Below are 14,907 nucleotides of genomic sequence, written 5' to 3'. Positions count from 1 at the left end.
TTAATTTGCAGTAGGGGCTCGGCGCGGTGGCTCATGCCTGTAATCCCACCATTTTGGGAGGCTGAGGAGAGCACATCTCTTGAGGCCAGGAGTTCGAGAGCAGCCTGGCCAACATGGTGAAGCCCCGTCTCTACTAAAAATACAAAAAGCCTGGCGTGGTGGCGCATGCTTGTAATCCCAGCTACTCAGGAGGCTGAGGCAGGATAATCGCTTGAACCCGGGAGGCAGAGGTTGCAGTGAGCCGAGATGGCGCCACTGCACCTCAGCCTGAATGACAGAGGAAGACTCCACCTCATTAAACACACACACACACACACACACACACACACACACACACACACACACACAATAAAATTTGCTGTAGGTGTTACCTCCTGCCCCGCATGGCCAGGAACTTAATCTTGAGTGCCAGCTTGTCGTCCTGTATGCTGCTCTAAAGAGGCGGCCGTGGAGCCCATGCAAGTCGACAAGGATCCCCCGGAGGACCTGCAGAATGCACCCGACGTCAACTACGTGGTGGACTCCACCCTGGAACTGGAGCAGTGCGTTGGCAGCTGCAGCTGCCCGATGCGCACCGAGCCGCTGCTGTTTATTGCTGGCTGACTACTGACCCTTGCTGCGGGCGGAGGCCCTGAAGATGGCGTTCTCCTTCCTGCAGATAATCTTTAACGTGGACCTGTACGAAGAGGTCCACCGGAAGCTCTCGGAGGCCAACAGGAAACTGCGGAACTCACCTGACGCCATCCCCGAAAGTGGCGTGGAGCCCCCGCCCCTGGACATGGCCTGGGTGGAGGCCACTCAGAAGGAGGCCCTGATGAAGCTGGAGAAGCCGGACGCAGACCTGAAGAACTACAAGGGCAACTCCACCAAGGAGCGCACCAGGCGTGGCCACGATGATTCAGCAATGCCCTCAAGTGTCACTCACGGCCTGAGGCTACTGCAGCAGCGCCAAGCACGCCTTCAACATGTCCTCAATGTCTTCAAGGTCAGCGTCTACTTGCAAAATTGGCCTTACGTGCTGAGCCGCGTCTGCAAGGCCAAGTCCATCCTGCAGATTGTCGAGCAGCGAGGACAGTGGGGCAGCCAGCCAGGCGCAGGCGGTTCTCACCGAACTCCCTCCCATGCGCTGCAGGCTTGGCCGAGCTGGCCGCGAGGAAGTACAAGAAGGCTGCCAAATGCTTCCTGCTGGCTCGGTTTGATCATTGTGACGTCCCCGAGCTGCTGTCCCCCAGCAACGAGGCCGTCTTTGGGGGCCTGTGCGCCTTGGCCACCTTCGACCGGCAGGAGCTGCAGCACCACCTCATCTCCAGCAGCTCCTTCAAGTTGTTCTTGGAGCTGGAGCCGCAGGTTGGAGACATCGTCTTCAAATTCCACGAGTCCAAGTGTGCCCCGTGTCTGAAGATGCTGGACGATGTGGCCACCTTGAGTCTTGAGGCCAGGAGTTTGAGACCAGTTGGGTCAACATGGCGAAATCCCGTCTCTACTAAAAAATACAAAAAGTAGCCGGTTGTGGTGGTGTCCGCCTGTAATCCCAGCTACTCGGGAGGCCGAGGCAAAATTGCCTGAGCCTGGGAGGCAGAGGTTGCAGTCAGCCGAGATCGCGCCGCCGCACTCCAGCCTGGGAGACAAAGGTAGACTCTGTCTCCAAAAAAACAAAAAAGGAGGAAATGTAGGACAACCTGCTCTCGGACATGTGTACCTCCCCAACCTCCACTCCCCCACCGCCCCACGGTCAGGACCCTGTACGCCCAGATTCGCAACTGCGCCCTCAACAAACACAGGATGGCCCCGCCCTCAGCCCCGCGGTGGCAGCGCGGGAGGGTGAGCTGAGGCAGCAAATCCGGGAGGATGTGGATCAGCGCAAGCACCACCTTCGAGAAGTCTCTGCGAATCGCGGGAGTTTCAGCACAGCGCCCAAGGCCGGATGCTGAGAGTCGCTGTGCTGCGCAACCAGATCCACGTGAAATCCCTCCCGGAGAAGGGAGCCGGGGAGGCGACTCCGGCCAACAGCCAGTCCCAATGAACACCAGCTTCTGAGGGGCGGCCCTCAGCCTCCGGAGGTCTGCAAACCCTCCCGCCCCCATGGACCTGTTCACCTCGAGGCAGCTCGCGGCCCAGTGAAAGGCCTGGCTGCTGTGTACCCTCGCATCCCGTGTGCCCTCGTACCCCCTGTGTCCTGTGCTGGGTCCTGGGAGGCAGGCGGCCGCTAGCCATCCTGGAAGGCGGGGCCTGTAGGGCTTGACCGCGTGGGTGGCTGTACCCAGGGAGCAGGCTGTGCAGCGCTGAGGAGGCACCACCTCCCGGAAACCTCCTATTCCAAGGAGGAGGAAGAGAAGGAGGGAGAGGGAGCGGGGAGGGGAAGGGGGAAGAAAAGGAAGAGGAAGAGGAAGAGGAAGAAGGAGGAGGAGGAGGAGGAGGGGGAGGGGGAGGAGGAGGAGAAGAGGAGAGTTTTTTTTTTTTGAGAGGGAGTCTTGCTCTGTTGCCCAGGTTGGAGTGCAGTGTCGCGATCTGGGCTCACTGCAGCCTCCACCTCTCGGGCTCAAGCGATCCTTCCACCTCAGCCTCCGGAATAGCTGGAACTACAGGTGCACACCACCATGCCAGCTAATTTTGTATTGTTTTGTAGAGATAGGGTTTTGCAATGTTGCTCAGGCTAGTCTCGAACTCCTGGGCTCAAGCGATCTGCTTGAGCCCTCCCAAAGTGTTGTGATTACAGGCATGAGCCACCAAGTGCTGGCCTTTTCTTTTCTTTTCTTTCTCTTTCTTTTTCTTTTCTCTCTCTCTCTTTTTTTTTTTTTTTTTTTTTTTTTTTGAGACAGAGTCTTGCTCTGTCACCAAGGCTGGAACGCAGTGGTGCAATCAGAGCACTGCAGCCTCCTTGAACTCCTGGGTTAATGTTATCTTCCCTCCTCAGCCTCCTGAGTAGCTAAGACTACAGGCATGCACCACAATACCTTGTTAATTTTTTTTTGTAACAACGGGGGTCTCACTGTGTTACTCAGGCTGGTCTCCAACTCCTGGCCTCAAGCAATCCTTCTGCCTTGGCCTCCCAAAGTGCTGATATTATAGGTGTGAACCATCACACCCGACCCTAAAAATGTTTATTCTCTTTTTGAGATGTTTCTTCTTTCAGCATGTCCTGATTTGCAATAAGACTTTAGGTTTGATTGCCACTCCATTATTATTTGTTCACATTTATGAGGCCAGACTCACCCCAGGCACTTGTTTGTGAAATCGGACATGACTCATTGATCTGTGAGCATCGATTCCTAGAACAATCAACAGACTGAAAGAAATGCACCCAAACATAAATCACTGTATGCATTCACCAACGCAAAAGGAAAATTCTCATTTGTTTCACGTTTCGTTTCCAAATATGATATACCCGGAGAGGTCCCAGCTTGATATCAATTAGAAAAAAATACTGTAAGAAAATTGCAAAGCATCAGAGGACATTTTGAACCTTGGGGGAGGACTAGGTTAAACTCCATTGATCAAAATAACTGTGCTCATTCTGGATTAGGGCCCCACAGCCACCTGATCAGAGCCTTTATATCTGCAACCAGCAGCAATTTTTCCACTAATGAGCCACACACGGTGCAACTTCAAGGTTCTGCGAACCCAATCGTGATTTTTTTGTTCACCCATAAGGTAAGTAGTAAATACGTGGAGTTTCTTGTTTATGAGAAATATATAAAAAATCCTTGTGGGGATAGAAAGACAAGATCTGAAATAATATGCAGAAAAGGGCCATCGGCTTTTTTTTTTTTTTTTTTTTGAGACGGAGTCTCGCTCTGTCGCCCAGGCTGGAGTGCAGTGGCCGGATCTCAGCTCACTGCAAGCTCCGCCTCCTGGGTTTACGCCATTCTCCTGCCTCAGCATCCCAAGTAGCTGGGACTACAGGCGCCCGCCAACTCGCCCGGCTAGTTTTTTGTATTTTTTAGTAGAGACGGGGTTTCGCCGTGTTAGCTAGGTTGGTCTCGATCTCCTGACCTCGCGATCCACCCGTCTTGGCCTCCCAAAGTGCTGGGATTACAGGCTTGAGCCACCGCGCCCGGCCGGCCATCAGCTTTTTATATAGGATATACTAGATTTGTATTTGATAATAAAAGAAAATTCAGTAATAGTTCTAAGACCCACACTCATTTAATGGTAAAAAGTAGTTATTTTTAGAAAACGGACTAGTTGTCTAAAGGACAAAATGTCTTGTATTCTAATATGTAAGATTGTATTTTTGTTTTTGATGTAGGCTAAGCTCAGTTTTCCTTGCTATTTAAAAATAATAATTTCCACATTTTAAAGAGATAGTGGCAAAATGAAGTATTATATAGTTTAGTACTGCCAAATAGGAGTAAGATTGACACTAGTTAGCTTTCCCACCTCGGGGTTTTTATATAAAATAGAAGCTATAGGTTTTTTTAAGTGCTAAAGGAATCCTTTATTTTTTTTTTCCATATCTCTACCTGCAGAGGAAATCTCTTTTTAAAATAAAGAATAATGAACAGAAAGTTTTAAGGGAATAATTATGGGAAAAGACCAAAACTCTAAGACAGGATAGAATTTAGTAAATTATTGCTTTTGGTTAATGAGGCCTGAGTCCTCATTTTAATATCTAATTTTTATTTACAAGTAATATAAATGACTGCATTCTTAATTTTTGAATTTCAAACAATTCACAACTATATAGAGTAAATTATAAAAGTCTCATTAATACCTCTTCCAAATTCTGAGAGGTATCTATCACTTTTTCAATTTCATTAAAAAATTCTTTATATATGTACATACAGGTAAAAATGTACATAAACCTACACTTTTGATAAAAATCACTCATGCTTTCTTAGAAGTCTTTTTTCCTTTCCTTTCTCTTTCTTGCCTCTCTTTTTTCCACCTTAACTTCCCATCCAATTTCATCACCTTCAACAGACCTCAGGTAACCTATATTAAATTCCTGGTGTGTATCCTTCTGCATTTTTTTCTCCATGCTCATTAAAATCACATACATATATATTTCACATACACCTGCATACATATACATGTACATTTACAGACTTTTATTTTACTGAGTGATTTGCAATTCCACACTGAATCTTTGGATTAATTTGGGGAGAATTGACATCTTTACCTATATTGCAATTTCAATCCCTGAGCATGGTATATCACCATTAAATTAAATTTATTTGTATAGTGGTGTGTGTGTGTGTGTGTGTGTGTGTGTGTGTGTGTGTGTGTGTATTTGGCGTTGTCAACTATCCCCCTTCTTGAAACTCTGACTTTGGGCTTTGGTTTCAGAGACAACACTTTCATGGTTTTCCTCCTTTCTCTCCTTGGCCATTTCTCATATTTATTTGCAGACTCTTTCTTCCCCTGTGTTAGTCTCAGGGTTCTGTCATTGTCTCACTTTTTCTTTTTGTCTCTGAGTGATCCTCTCTACCTATTCAATGGTAATTCATTAATGTTTATCTCCTGTTTGTACCATTTTTGTTGTTGTTGTCCTCTAGACCCAGATGCCTTCTGGACAACTCCACTTTTGCTATTCAGTTTTGCTGGTGGAATCTGTATTTTCTCTTTCTTTCTTTCTTTCTTTCTTTCTTTCTTTCTTTCTTTCTTTCTTTCTTTCTTTCTTCTTTCGTTTCTTTTCCATTTCTCTTCCTTCTCTCTTCTTCTTCCTTCCTTCTTCCGTTCTTCCTCTTCTCTTCCTTCTTCCTTTCTTTCTCTCTCGCTTTCTCTCTCCCGTTCCTTCTCTCTCCCTCCCCTCCTCCTTCCTCCTTCCCTCCTTCCTTCCTCTTCCTTCCTTCCTTCCTTCCTTCCTTCCTTCCTTCCTTCCTTCCTTCCTTCCTGTCTCACTCTGTCACCCAGGCTGGAGTGCAGTAGTGCCATTATGGCTCACCGCAGCTTCAAACTCCTGGCCTCAAGTGATCCTCCCACATCAGCCTCCCTAGGCAGCTAGGACTATAGGCACTCACCATCGTGCCTGGCCAACTTTTTACATTTATTTTTTATAGAGACGGGGGCCTCACTATATTTCCCAGCCTGGTCTGCAACTCCTGGGCTCAAGCAGTCCTCCCGCCTCCACCTCCCAAAGTTCTGGGATTACAGGAGTGAGCCACCATGCCCAGCTAGAATTTGTATTTTTTTCTAATTATAATTTCTGGCACTGATGTGCTTAAAAAGTCCTCTACTTCAAGATTTAAAAACATATTCTTTTATAATTTATTTTAATATGTTTTTACAGTTAATGTTTTGTTCCATCTGGAATCAATTGTTGTGTTTGGAGATAGTTGGAAAAAAATCTAAGGATTCCAGGTTTTTCCCTCATTTTTTTTTGGTTGATATTCATTTTTGTATTATCAGTCTTGATTCATTTTATAGGTTAGTGGGAGTCCTTAGTGATCAAGTGCTGTGAGGTCTCGGACCAAATATAGCTTGTTATTGAATTCCTGGCATCTAGCACAATGCCTAGGCGATAGCAAGGTTTGATTTATTTTATTTTATTTTATTTTTATTTATTTTTTTTTGAGATGGAGTCTTGCTCTGTCACCCAGACTGGAGTACAGTGGCAGGATCTTGGCTCAGTGCAACCTCCGCCTCCCAGGTTCAAGGAATTCTGCTTCAGCCTCCTGAGTAGCTGGGATTATAGGTGCACAGCACCATGCCTGGCTAATTTTGGTACTTTTAGTAGAGATGGGGTTTCACTATGTTGGCCAGGCTGGTTTCAATCTCCTGACCTCGTGATCTGCCCGACTCAGCCTCCCAACGTGTTGGGATTACAGGCGTGAGCCACTGTGCCCAGCCAATAGCAAGGTATTAGCAAATATTACTGAATGAATGAATTATGGAAGGGGAGAATTGTTTCATTATCTATTTTTTTTTTTTTTTGAAATGGAGTTTCGTTCTTTCATTCGGGCTGGAGTGAAGTGGCGTGATCTCAGCTCACGGCTCACTGCAATCTCTGCCCCCTGGGTTCAAGTGATTCTCCTGCCTCAACCTCCCGAGTAGCTGGGATTACAGGCGCATGCCACCACACCAGCTAATTTTTCTATTTTCACTAAAGATGGGATTTCACCATGTTGACCAGGCTGATCTCGAACTCCTGACCACCCACCTCGAACTCGTGATCCACCCACCTCAACCTCCCAAAGTGCTAGGATTATAGGCATGAGCCACCACATCCAGCCTCATTATCTATTTTAACTTAATAATGATTTCCTATTTTTCCTCTGTATCTTTCTTATCTGGAAGTCTTCCATATCTTAGAAAGCTTTAACCTTCTAAGTATTTTAACCTTATTGAATCTTGAAAAACATTAGTTTTTCAGGGTAAACCAAGTAACCTGTTCATGTCAGCTATACCTTGATTGTTTCCCAGATCCTAAGCTTGCTAGATAAGCAGTTTATATTCACTTTTCTTCTAAGTTAGCAAAAATTCCATGAAAACATGATGTTCCAGATGTGGCTTAATGGATGTAATTATGTGTTATTGCTGGTATTGTTTCTGTGTCTGCCTAATCTTTACCGCTATCCTGATATGAACCAGTTCCTGAGGGTTTACTTGACTGATTTGTATTTTCTTTACCTATACTTTGTCTTGCAGTTAAAGCCCTGGATAATATATTATGAGGATCTACTTTATTTTGCCTGTTGATGGTATTTTGGTGATAGGGTCAAGGAACATAATTTTAAAGTGAAAAGACAATTCCATTCGCTATTATATATTGATGACTTCTGTGTGCAATGACCAACACACTTTAGAAAGTGTCTCTATCTGCAAGGGGTGTACCTTTCTAGGAAGGGGAACATAAGCCACAACCATCACAAAACTCATTTAGGCACAGTCCCAGGTGAATAATATTAATAATAGTGTTGTGAGGATTCAGGAAAGGGAAAAATAACTACAACTTGGGAGGGGTAGGGAACACTTCCTGAGGAATTGAGACTCTTCTATGATCATGTCAGATGTATGGTAAGTAGAGTATCTCATATGGATAGAAAAATGAATACAATTGTGCAATTAGAATGAATTGTACAAATATGGAGACCTATTTGTATACTAGAATAACAAGCAGCTGTGTGGGGGAGAGTAAAAGAGAATAGGAAGAAATAAACTGTGGTGAAATTGTGGGGGGGTCTTTAGTGTTTTTTTGAAAATTAATGTATTTGGAAATATCCTATTTTAAGCATGGGCCATAAATATTAGGGCTTGAATATCCTTCATAGTTTTGCTGACATACAAAAGAACCTGCTGTATTTTTGAGCTTGTGTCTATATGTTACCACCATGGGTGCTATTAACCTCAGTGTTTTCTGTATATTTCAGACATTAGTCTTTAACCATGGGGGATTGGAACTTATTGGGTGGCATCCTAGAGGAAGTTCACTCCCACTCAACCATAGTGGGGAAAATCTGGCTGACCATCCTCTTCATCTTCCGAATGCTGGTACTTCGTGTGGCTGCTGAGGATGTCTGGGATGATGAACAGTCAGCATTTGACTGCAACACCCGGCAGCCAGGTTGCAACAATATCTGTTATGATGATGCATTCCCTATCTCTCTGATCAGGTTCTGGGTTTTACAGATCATCTTTGTGTCTTCTCCTTCTTTGGTCTATATGGGCCATGCACTTTATAGGCTCAGGGCCTTTGAGAAAGAGAGACAAAGGAAAAAGTCACACCTTAGAGCCCAGATGGAGAATCCAGAGCTTGACTTGGAGGAGCAGCAAAGAATAGACAGGGAACTGAGGAGGTTAGAGGAGCAGAAGAGGATCCATAAAGTCCCTCTGAAAGGATGTCTGCTGCGTACTTATGTCTTACACATCTTGACCAGATCTGTGCTGGAAGTAGGATTCATGATAGGCCAATATATTCTCTATGGGTTTCAAATGCACCCCCTTTACAAATGCACTCAACCTCCTTGCCCCAATGCAGTGGATTGCTTTGTATCCAGGCCCACTGAGAAGACAATTTTCATGCTTTTTATGCACAGCATTGCAGCCATTTCTTTGTTACTCAATATACTGGAAATATTTCATCTGGGCATCAGAAAAATTATGAGGACACTTTATAAGAAATCCAGCGGTGAGGGCATTGAGGATGAAACAGGCCCTCCATTCCATTTGAAGAAATATTCGGTGGCCCAGCAGTGTATGATTTGCTCTTCCTTGCCTGAAAGAATCTCTCCACTTCAAGCTAACAATCAACAGCAAGTCATTCGAGTTAATGTGCCAAAGTCTAAAACCATGTGGCAAATCCCACAGCCCAGGCAACTTGAAGTAGACCCTTCCAATGGGAAAAAAGACTGGTCTGAGAAGGATCAGCACATCGGACAGCTCCATGTTCACAGCCCATGTCCCTGGGCTGGCAGTGCTGGAAATCAGCACCTGGGACAGCAATCAGACCAGTCTTCATTTGGCCTGCAGAATACAATGTCTCAGTCCTGGCTAGGTACAACTACGGCTCCTAGAAACTGTCCATCCTATGCAATAGGAACCTGGGAGCAGTCCCAGGACCCAGAACCCTCAGGTGAGCCTCTCACAGATCTTCATAGTCACTGCAGAGACAGTGAAGGCAGCGTGAGAGAGAGTGGGGTCTGGATAGAGAGATCTCGCCCGGGTAGTCGCAAGGCCAGCTTTCTGTCCAGATTGTTGTCTGAAAAGCGACATCTGCACAGTGACTCAGGAAGTTCTGGTTCTCGGAATAGCTCCTGCTTGGATTTTCCTCACTGGGAAAACAGCCCCTCACCTCTGCCTTCAGTCACTGGGCACAGAACATCAATGGTAAGACAGACAGCCCTACCGATCATGGAACTATCCCAAGAACTGTTCCATTCTGGATGCTTTCTTTTTCCTTTCTTCCTTCCTGGGGTGCGTATGTATGTTTCTGTTGACAGAGAGGCAGATGGAGAGGGAGATTATTTATGGAGAGATAAAATTATTCATTCAATACATTCAGTTAAATTCAATTCATAAAATAGAAAAAACTTATACCAATCGCTTTTATAAGTGCTGGGCATATAAATGGATAAAATACAGTCTCTGATATCAAAGGACTCAGGATGTAGGAGGAAAATTTAGACAGGTAAACATGTAAATGTATCAAGTGTAAGGCATCATGTTAGTGAGAATGAGTGAACAAAGGAGGGAGTGGTCATATGGATAGGTCAGGGAAAGGTTCATAGTTGAAGTTACCTTGAACTGAATCTTGAAAGATGTGACAAGTTTTTCCAATACTGAGAGGACTGGGGCACATGAAAGAAGCCATCCTGGTAGAGGGAGCAGCGCAGATAAAGTTTAAGAGGTGAGACACAGCAGTGCTGTCTGAGGAACTGTGTGCGGCTGGAGCACATTGTGGTAGGAGGCGCAGAGGGAGGGAAAGCTGGAGAAGTGGGCATGGAGGCCCCGTAGGGAAGCCATAGAGAACTGACAGAGGATGTGGAGCAGAGGAGGGACCGAGCAGAGGAGGGACCGGATCAGAGTTGCGGTTGAGAAAGTCCTTCTGTCACAGTATAGAAAATGGTCCAGAGGAGGGATCATTTGTAACCTTGAGTTGCCTTCGTCTCACTAAAAAAGGAGGGTGGGCCGGGCGCGGTGGCTCAAGCCTGTAATCCCAGTACTTTGGGAGGCTGAGACGGGCGGATCACGAGGTCAGGAGATCGAGACCATCCTGGCTAACATGGTGAAACCCCGTCTCTACTAAAAAATACAAAAAAAAAAAAAAAAAAAAAAAAAAAAAACTAGCTGGGCAAGGTGGCGGGCGCCTGTAGTCCCAGCTACTCGGGAGGCTGAGGCCGGAGAATGGTGTGAACCCGGGAGGTGGAGCTTGCAGTGAGCTGAGATCCGGCCACTGCACTCCAGCCTGGGCGACAGAGTGAGACTCCGTCTCAAAAGAAAAAGAAAAAGAAAAAAAAAAAAAAAAAAAAGGGAGGGTGTACTTCATTCTTTTAATACCTTTGACATTTCAAAGTCATATACAAATATTTGGTGATATATTTTACAAAGACAAGAATCAATATTGTATTGATTTTAATTTTGTTCTCTGAAAAACCACTGTGGGATAAACATTTCTTACCCATTATAAACATGAAATGGATATTTACTGTGGATTCTTCTCAATTCTGGAACAAAGGATGACACTTGCTTCCTCTCTGCTCCCAATAGTCAATTGTTTCCATTAAAAAGAAAATTCCCCCAAGGTTGGTTGGGGAGCTTCTGAGTTGAGCTCACATGCTTGTTTCTTCCTTTGTTCCATTTTTGTGTGTGTGTGTTGATAATGACTGAATCCCTCTACCCTAGTTTTACATCTCCTATGGGTTTAGATACTGATGTTACTGTACTACAGCCATACCATGAGTGCAAATCAACCTACTTGGATTTTTACTAAAATACTTCTCTCAAACTGATATTCATTTCTTGTCAGTGACCAGCCATTTATTCAGGAGACTGTGTTTAGGATCAATGTATGGGTGCTTAGAAACCTATGCCAAACTAGAGCAGTGTTCTTAACCCTTGCCATACATTACAGTCATCTGGGAGGCTTAAAAGCCGTCATGCCCAGGACCCATCCAATTCTAATTAAGCCAGAATTTCTGTGGGTGGGATGCATGCATCAATATTTTTGAAACTTCCATGGTAAGTGCACTGTGCAGCCAGGGTTAAGAACGACTATTTTAGAATAACTTGGGGCCAGGCGTGGTGGCTCATGCCTGTAATCCCAGTACTTTGGGAGGCTGAGGCAGGCGAATCACTTGAGCTCAAGACTTCAAGACTAGCCAGGGCAACATGATGAAACCCTGTTTCTCAAAAAAAAAAAAAAAAAAAAAAAAAAAAAACAGAGATCAACCAGGTGTGGTGACACATGCCTCTAGTCCCAGCTATTTGGGAGGATCACTTGAGCTTGGAAGGTAGAGGCTGCAGTGAGCCATGATCATGCCACTACACTGCAGCTTGGGCAACAGAATGAGACCCTGTCTCTAAAAGATAAAAAAAAAAATAGAATTATTTGGCGAGTGGAAGCTGCTTCTTTTTTTAAAATTTCCTTTCTTTCAGCCAAGCGCTATGGTTCACACCTGTAATCTCAGCACTTTGGGAGGCCAAGGCAGGTGGATCACCTGAGGTCGGAAGTTCCAGACCAGCCTGACCAACATAGAGAAACCCGTCTCTACTAAAAATACAAAATTAGGCGGGCGTGGTGGCGCATGCCTGTAATCCCAGCTACTGGGGAGGCTGAGGCAGGAGAATCACTTGAATCCGGGAGGTGGAGGTTGCGGTGAGCCCAGATTGCGCCATTGCACTCCAGCCTGGGCAACAAGAGTGAAACTCCATCTCAAAAAAATTTTGTCTTCTTCCCTTCCTCCCTTCCTTCCCTCCCTCCCTCCCTTTCTTCTTCTTCCTCCTCCTTCCCCTCTTCGCTTCCTTCCCTTCCTGTCCTTCCTTCCTGCCTTCCCTTCCTCCCTTCTCCGTAGACTCTTCCCTCCTCCTCCTGCCCTCCTTCCTTCCTTCCTCTAATTTCTCCTTCCTTCCTTTCTTCTCTTCTTCATTCTTAATCTTTCTTTCTTTCTTTTTTTTCTTTTTTCTTTTTCTTCTTTTCTTTCGTTAGGGTATGTCTTTCTTTCTTTTCTTTTTCCTCCCTTTTCTTCCTTCCCTTTCCCTTCCCTTTCCTTCCCTTCCCCTCCCCCTCCCCTCCCCTCCCCTCCCCTCCCTTCCTTTCCCTTCCCTTCCTTCCCTTTCCTTCCCTTCTTCCCTTCTTCCCTTCTTCCCTTCTTCCCTTCTTCCCTTCCCTGTGCAGCAGTAAGAAGGGGGGAAAGAGTAGAACTAACAGTTCGGTCTGTGACTGTCAACAATCAGTTGGGATAACTCACTACATTCAGACCATCCACCGCTTCTCATCTGAATTTACAAAGTCAGCAATACAATTTCATCATTTTCCTTTTCTTGTACCTTCCATGCAAGAGAAGCCTTTGTATTGGCGGGCTGTTGAGGGAGATAAGGAAGTTTTTAGGTGAGATAGATTTTCTTTTTTCTTTTTCTTTTTTTTCTTTTTTTGAGATGGAGTCTCGCTCTGTCGCCCAGGATGGAGTGCAGTGGCGCGATCTCGGCTCACTGCAAGCTCCACCTCCCGGGTTCACGCCATTCTCCTACCTCAACCTCCTGAGTAGCTGGGACTACAGGTGCCCACCACCACGCCCGGCTAATTTTTTGTATTTTTCTTAGAGACAGGGTTTCACCATGTTAGCCAGGATGGTCTCTATCTGCTGACCTCGTGATCCACCCACCTCGGCCTCCCAAAGTGCTGGGATTACAGGCGTGAGCCACCATGCCCGGCCGAGATAGATTTCCCAATCCTTCAGTTTATCTTTTGAGAGAGGCCAGCCAAGCTCAGAATCCTGGAGTGAAGATGATGAAGCTGATAGGCTCTCTCTTTTCTTTTCTGTATGGACTTTATTGTATTCATAAATATAAGTAGGAGTAAAAAATAATTTGCACTGAGGAAATGCATCACTAACTTTTTTTTTTTTTTTTTTTTTTTTGAGATGGAATCTCGCTCTGTCACCAGGCTGGAATGCAGTGGTATGATCTCGGCTCACTGCAACCTCCGCCTCCTGGGTTCAAGCAATTCTCCTGCCTCAGCCTTCCAAGTAGCTGGGACTACAGGCACTCACCACCATGCCCACCTAACTTTTGTATTTTTAGTAGAGACGGGGTTTCGCCATATTGGCCAGGATGGTCTCGATCTCTTGACCTTGTGATCCGTCCGCCTTGGTTTCCCAAACTGCTGGGATTACAGGCGTGAGCCACCACGCCTGGCCACTAACCTTTTATAAATACAAGACGTGAACGTCTAATCAGGCCTGTTTTACTTTTTGAATGTTAAAGCGTTTTGTTTTTTTCCAATTCAGTGTTTTCCCCTTTATTTTTCATACTTTAGGAACAATATAAACAAAAACCTCCACAATACACAACATCCAGTCCTGTTGTCAAATTAGAGACAGAATGGGATTTGACACCCTTATTTCCTGACTGAGACACAAGGACAAGAGAGAAAAGGAAACAGTAGATAACAGCAGAGGGAGCCAGGTGGGATGGCGCCACTCAAGGCTGCAGAGAGCCATAGAGTCACTCACTGCACAGAGTGTTATCAACTTTATTTTTTTAGAGCAGTTTTAGGTTCACAGTGAAGTTGAATGGCAAATACAGAGAGTGCTCATATACTCACTGTTCCCCTACATGTGCGAACCTCCCCAGCTATTGACATCCTATTATCAGAGTGGTACATTTGTTACAACTGATGAACCTACACTGACATATCATTATCACCCAAAGCCCATATTTACATTAGGATTCACCCTTGGTATGGTACGTTCTATGGGTTTGGACAAATGTATAATGACATGGATTTACCAGTATAGTATCATACAGAGGAGTTTCACTGTCTTAAAAACCCTCTGTGCTTCCTCTATTCATCCCTTCCTCCCCCAAGCCCTGGCAACCACTGATCTTTTACTGAATCTAACGTCTTGCATTTTCCAGAATGTTATGCAGTTGGATCATAAAATATGTAGTTTTTTTCAGATTGGCCTCTTATTCTTAGCAATATGCATTTAAGTTTCCTCCATGTCTTTTCATGGCTTGATAACCCATTTCTTTTTATCACTGAATAATATTCTTTTATCTAGATGTACCACAGTTTATTTATCCATTTACCTTCTGAAGGACATCTTGGTTGCTTCCAAGTTTTGGCAATTATGAATATAGCTGCTGTAAACATCCATGTGCAGGTTTTTATATGAATGTAATTTTCAATTAATGTGGGTAAATACCAAAGAGCATAATTGCTGGATCATGTGGCAAGAGTAAGCTTTGTTTCATAAAAAACTGGCAAACTGTCTTCCAAAGTTGCTGTACCATTTTTATTCCCAC

The 14,907-nt window shown here is 45.1% G+C and overlaps 1 protein-coding gene and 1 pseudogene across 1 annotated transcript; both read left to right on the top strand.

Annotated features, from left to right (window-relative positions):
- Positions 1-407: 407 nt before the first annotated feature.
- On the top strand, positions 408-1,931 carry LOC104657912 (annotated as a pseudogene).
- A 1,572-nt stretch (positions 1,932-3,503) lies between these two features.
- On the top strand, positions 3,504-9,968 carry GJA10 (gap junction protein alpha 10). Its single transcript, XM_010357759.2, has 2 exons — positions 3,504-3,651; positions 8,313-9,968. The coding sequence occupies exon 2, from the start codon at positions 8,329-8,331 to the stop codon at positions 9,958-9,960; it is 1,632 nt and encodes a 543-aa protein (XP_010356061.1). The 5' UTR covers positions 3,504-3,651; positions 8,313-8,328; the 3' UTR covers positions 9,961-9,968.
- Positions 9,969-14,907: the final 4,939 nt, after the last annotated feature.

The sequence above is a fragment of the Rhinopithecus roxellana genome, chromosome 4 (genome assembly GCF_007565055.1).
Source record: "Rhinopithecus roxellana isolate Shanxi Qingling chromosome 4, ASM756505v1, whole genome shotgun sequence".
In the NCBI taxonomy this organism is placed as follows: domain Eukaryota; kingdom Metazoa; phylum Chordata; class Mammalia; order Primates; family Cercopithecidae; genus Rhinopithecus; species Rhinopithecus roxellana.
The sequence above is the reverse complement of the archived record's forward strand: the minus strand, read 5'-3'. Positions and strand labels throughout refer to the sequence as shown.